The sequence below is a fragment of the Haematobia irritans genome, chromosome 5 (assembly GCF_050003625.1).
Source record: "Haematobia irritans isolate KBUSLIRL chromosome 5, ASM5000362v1, whole genome shotgun sequence".
Taxonomy (NCBI): Eukaryota; Metazoa; Arthropoda; class Insecta; order Diptera; family Muscidae; genus Haematobia; species Haematobia irritans.
In genome coordinates, this window is record NC_134401.1 from 8,607,081 (window position 1) to 8,612,854 (window position 5,774).

Sequence of the window (5,774 nt, forward strand, 5' to 3'; positions counted from 1 at the left end):
CAACTCGAAGAATTCTTTTAATATTTCTCCATAAAGCCGACGATTTATCCAATTGCAAGAGACTGTTATCAAAACAGCTAAAATCTGCAATACCACCAATATTTTGGTCACTCGTATGTGTAAATCATAAAGTTGTTGTTCTTCCCTATGTAAATCCAAGCCCCACAGTGTAGGTATTATACCAAAAAAGGCAATATTCATCACCAGGCAATAGACAGTCAGAGTAGTTGTTGTATAAATCTCCTTTGTATTTGGGTCATAGGAAAGTGCGAATATGCCCAGAAGTTGTGAGGTATAATAGAAGGCAGCTATCAACCAATATGTAGAACGTCTCATGGTTTGGTCGAATTTTGAGTAACTTTTGATATGTTCAGTGTATGGAAATGGAAAAGCAACACCATTTCTTAAATTTGTGGTATGGTATTCGATCAAATCACCAACGAAATACGGGATATTCCATAGAAAATACTATCAAACATTTCATGTTCACAATACTAACAAGACAAATTGGGAAGAAGCCAAATAACTAAAATAACCCATATGTTCATCATAATATAGATTTAATTTCCCTCTTTTGATAACATTAATATAGAAATTACTTTTATTGCATTGCTCATTTTAGTCTGCCGGAAATATCACAGAAGTACAACCATAATCTAGATATGAAACTTTGACAGTGGTACAATAATATTTTTTTATGTTCGCATTGCCTTTTTCCTGAACATATAGGCGGTACAAAAAACCACCATACTATGTCTTCCGCAGGCATCAGTGAAAGTTTTTCCGCTAAGATTACTAAATCGAGCATTGACCATAACCCTTAGATTTAATCCACACCTGGAGACAAAACTCATATCTCTGTGGAAAGCAGGTACTTTCCCAAGCCAACGACATCAAAAGAAAATGATCATTGTAGAAATGCGTTCAAGAATCGCAAAATTTCTTTGCTACTCAAGAGATTTAGTCCCGTCGACTAAGCTACATTATTGCTCAAGAAGCTCCGAATTCAATGATGCATCGTTCCAACAAATAATGGCATAAATACATATATACTCAGACGGCTAGGAAGCTGTGTTGGTCATCTCGAACAGGGCCAGAGATTACTAATTCCTATCCTATTCCTATCCTATTCCTATCCTATTCCTATCCTATTCCTATCCTATTCCTATCCTATTCCTATCCTATTCCTATCCTATTCCTATCCTATTCCTATCCTATTCCTATCCTATTCCTATCCTATTCCTATCCTATTCCTATCCTATTCCTATCCTATTCCTATCCTATTCCTATCCTATTCCTATCCTATTCCTATCCTATTCCTATCCTATTCCTATCCTATTCCTATCCTATTCCTATCCTATTCCTATCCTATTCCTATCCTATTCCTATCCTATTCCTATCCTATTCCTATCCTATTCCTATCCTATTCCTATCCTATTCCTATCCTATTCCTATCCTATTCCTATCCTATTCCTATCCTATTCCTATCCTATTCCTATCCTATTCCTATCCTATTCCTATCCTATTCCTATCCTATTCCTATCCTATCCTATTCCTATCCTATTCCTATCCTATTCCTATCCTATTCCTATCCTATTCCTATCCTATTCCTATCCTATTCCTATCCTATTCCTATCCTATTCCTATCCTATTCCTATCCTATTCCTATCCTATTCCTATCCTATTCCTATCCTATTCCTATCCTATTCCTATCCTATTCCTATCCTATTCCTATCCTATTCCTATCCTATTCCTATCCTATTCCTATCCTATTCCTATCCTATTCCTATCCTATTCCTATCCTATTCCTCTCCTATTCCTATCCTATTCCTATCCTATTGCTATCCTATTGCTATCCTATTCCTATCCTATTCCTATCCTATTCCTATTCCTATCCTATTCCTATCCTATTCCTATCCTATTCCTATCCTATTCCTATCCTATTCCTATCCTATTCCTATCCTATTCCTATCCTATTCCTATCCTATTCCTATCCTATTCCTATCCTATTCCTATCCTATTCCTATCCTATTCCTATCCTATCCTATCCTATCCTATCCTATCCTATCCTATCCTATCCTATACTATCCTATTCCTATCCTATTCCTATCCTATTCCTATCCTATTCCTATCCTATTCCTATCCTATCCTATTCCTATCCTATTCCTATCCTATCCTATCCTATCCTATCCTATCCTATCCTATCCTATCCTATTCCTATCCTATTCCTATCCTATTCCTATCCTATTCCTGTCCTATTCCTATCCTATTCCTATCCTATTCCTATCCTATTCCTATCCTATTCCTATCCTATTCCTATCCTATTCCTATCCTATTCCTATCCTATTCCTATCCTATTCCTATCCTATTCCTATCATATTCCTATCCTATTCCTATCATATTCCTATCCTATTCCTATCCTATTCCTATCCTATTCCTATCCTATTCCTATCCTATTCCTATCCTATTCCTATCCTATTCCTATCCTATTCCTATCCTATTCCTATCCTATTCCTATCCTATTCCTATCCTATTCCTATCCTATTCCTATCCTATTCCTATCCTATTCCTATCCTATTCCTATCCTATCCTATTCCTATCCTATTCCTATCCTATTCCTATCCTATTCCTATCCTATTCCTATCCTATTCCTATCCTATCCTATCCTATCCTATCCTATCCTATCCTATCCTATTCCTATCCTATTCCTATCCTATTCCTATCCTATTCCTATCCTATTCATATCCTATTCCTATCGTATTCCCATCCTATACTTATCCCATTCCTACCCAATCCTATACCTATCTTATTCCTACCCTTTTCATATCCTATTCCTATCCTCTCCTACCCTATCTATCCCTTCCCTCTCCCGTCCCATCCCTAGCCTATCCCTATATTATCCCAATCCTATCCCTATCTTATTCATATTCCCATGCTATCCTATCCTATCCTATCCTGTCCTGTCCTGTCCGTCCTATCCTATCCTCTCCTATTCCTATTCTATCCTATTCCTGTCCTATCTTATCCCTATACTATCCCTATCCTATCCATATCCTATCCCTATCCTATCCCTATTCTATCCCTATCGTATCCCTATCCTATCCCTACCATATCCCTATCCTATCCTATCCCTATCCTCTCCCTATCCTCTCCCTATCCTATCCCTTTCCCTATCCTATCCCTATCTTATCCCTATTCTATCCCTATCCTATCCCTTACTACCCTTACCCCTATCCCTAACCTATCCTATCGTATAACATTTCCTATCCTATCCCCATCCTATCCCTATTCTATACCTATCCCCATCGTATCCCTATCCTATCGCACTCCTATACCCTTCCCTATCCTATCCCATCCTATTCTTCTTCCCTATGCTTCTCCTATTCCTACCTACCTATGTTCTGTCGAAACGGGCATTAAATCAGGCCCTTTGTATACAAGCCGTCCATGCTAGCCGTTCCACCACAGTGGCTCGCGGTAACCTAAGGTTTCGAAGTCTACGCACTCTATACCCCTGATCGCAATTCTTGTTGCAATTCTTGTCGTCCCCATTTATTGTTTTCTAGTCTCGCAGATTCTCGGTTCTAACCTTATTTGGGTTATACGTTAGAGTTCTCGTTATTCTTCGGAAGGTCTCGCTGATTCATTTAACACTACCGACTTTGCTTTCTTTAAATTTACTTCTCAAAATACAGCAGAGGAATACAATTCTTTCGGCAATTAACCGAGACGGGTATTTAGAGGATAAAATTATTAGAAAAATAAATTGATTATTAAGCGTGTAAGTTATTTAACCGTGGGGTATATAACCGTCAAAGTACCTGTACCTCATTTATGCCATGTCAGATTATTTTAATTTTCGCATTTCTGCAGTTTGTTTTCTCCACTGTAACTGCGTTAATATTGACTTTTTCTATCTTTGCATGAATCGAATTCAAAAATTAAATCAATCTCAGTTCTCTAGTATGCATCGCCTTGTACGTTGGTCAATTTGCATAGCCTATTGCTATTCTCAATTACTTGGAGTTATATCCTTCTCATACAACGTCGACACAGGTTATGCTCACAAAAAGCCTTTCATAACCATATATTGCATAATCGTAAATGGTATCACGGTATCCATTGTGCCATATTTTGTGATGAACATCAAAATCAAGCGTCGACCACCTGGTCATGCTGATTTGCATCAGAAATTATATATTTTTATGATTTTACTAAGACTGGTCAGTGTTATACTGTCGATTGCTTCAAATTGGATGAATCGCAATGATTTCATAAGAAATATTAATCGTCTACAAGAATACCGGGAAGCTTTTCAGGAGAAACATTGTTTGCGTGACAAACACGAAAAGTACTTTCGCAATCAAATCGTATCAAAATTTTTCTCCAGTCTATTTTGTGAACTGGTGATGGCCATAGCTACAGTGCAGATATTACGAGAAAGTTTTGATATAGAAAATTCCTTAATTCTATGGACATTGGCACTTCTGGGAACAGTCTTAAATGTTATAGTCAACCATTATTTCTTCATTGCACAAACCGTAAAACTTCTCTTCTCCAATATTGCTGATGATCTAGAGGAGATATTGAATTCGGTGGATTCTCTATATCAACTCATCGGTGAGATGGGGATGTGACCGGGAGCTCTTATGACCAGATGTTGTGAACTTTCCGATCAATTGGATGAATTGGCTCATTTTTACAGTGATCTGCAGAATCTAGGTGATCATTTAAATCGCATGTATTATGTCCAAGGAGTTTGTGTAATTTTGGTATTGTACATGAATAATGTCTGTATGATTTATATGGGCTATATGATGGCCCAACATGAACAATTGTGGCCCCAACTATCACAGGCAATGGCTTTGTGTTTGGTACCCATAGTCCTATTCTTTTACTACCTCGATGCTTATCTTTTTATATTTCTGATATTGCGTATGGTGGATGCGGCAGATCGACCTGGTCTATTATTGAAAGAATCTCAACCATGGTTAGCCACATTAGATGAACGTTTGGAGAAAAGTGTAAGTGATCATTGATCATTTAATTACGTCTAATTAATTTTATTTCTTAGTTACAGAGCTTTTCCCTGCAAACATCAGCATTCCCTTGGAATCGTTCTTTATTATATCTCTTCGATATAACACGACCCATGGTTTTCGCTACTCTCAGCTCAACAATGTCCAATGCTATTGTCCTCATGCAATATGATTACAAATATAGGAAACGTTAATAAAGAAGACTATGAGCAAATAGTGAGAAAATGGCAAAACAAAACAAATCTAACATTTTTTCTCCATTTCAACGAAAATCCCTCCTTATGTCACTCATTTTACTTATTACAGAATATTTTCATTGTATACTTTTAGGCGGTTCAAGTGTCCGTTTGAAAAAATAATATATAAGAAGGGTAAAATGCCAACAATTATAGTATTCGATCATTATCGCATTTAACAATATTTGTTTTTTCTCCATTTCATCGAAAATCATTCCTTATGTCGCTCATTTTAACTATTTTACAGAATATATTCTTTGCATACTTTTAGGCGATTCAAGTGTCCGTTTGAAAGAAATAATATATAAGAAAGAAAAATGCCAATCGATCCATTTAAATGTTTAATTGATACTATTAATTCTTGTGATTGATTTTTAATTAAAACATTTTTTAAATCAATTAAATTTTTAATTGAATATGTTTGAAAATTCATTTAAAATTTTCATTGAAAATATTTTGGTGAAAATTTTTTCTGTGTATTCCCACCCAAAGCACACAA

The 5,774-nt window shown here is 36.3% G+C and overlaps 1 protein-coding gene across 1 annotated transcript; it reads left to right on the forward strand.

Moving 5' to 3' along the window:
- The first annotated feature begins 3,965 nt into the window (after positions 1-3,965).
- Positions 3,966-5,233, forward strand: LOC142239500 (putative gustatory receptor 36a). The gene is made up of 3 exons (XM_075311292.1): positions 3,966-4,329; positions 4,645-5,024; positions 5,075-5,233. The coding sequence occupies exons 1-3, from the start codon at positions 3,966-3,968 to the stop codon at positions 5,231-5,233; spliced, it is 903 nt and encodes a 300-aa protein (XP_075167407.1).
- The last annotated feature ends 541 nt before the right edge of the window (positions 5,234-5,774 follow it).

Coding starts and splice junctions, on each gene's coding strand:
- LOC142239500 (XM_075311292.1), top strand. CDS start 3,966: ATGCATCGCCTTGTACGTTGGTCAATTTGCATAGCCTATTGCTATTCT. Junction 4,330..4,644: donor AGCTTTTCAGGAGAAACATT/GTTTGCGTGACA, acceptor TGTGACCGGGAG/CTCTTATGACCAGATGTTGT. Junction 5,025..5,074: donor ATGAACGTTTGGAGAAAAGT/GTAAGTGATCAT, acceptor TTTATTTCTTAG/TTACAGAGCTTTTCCCTGCA.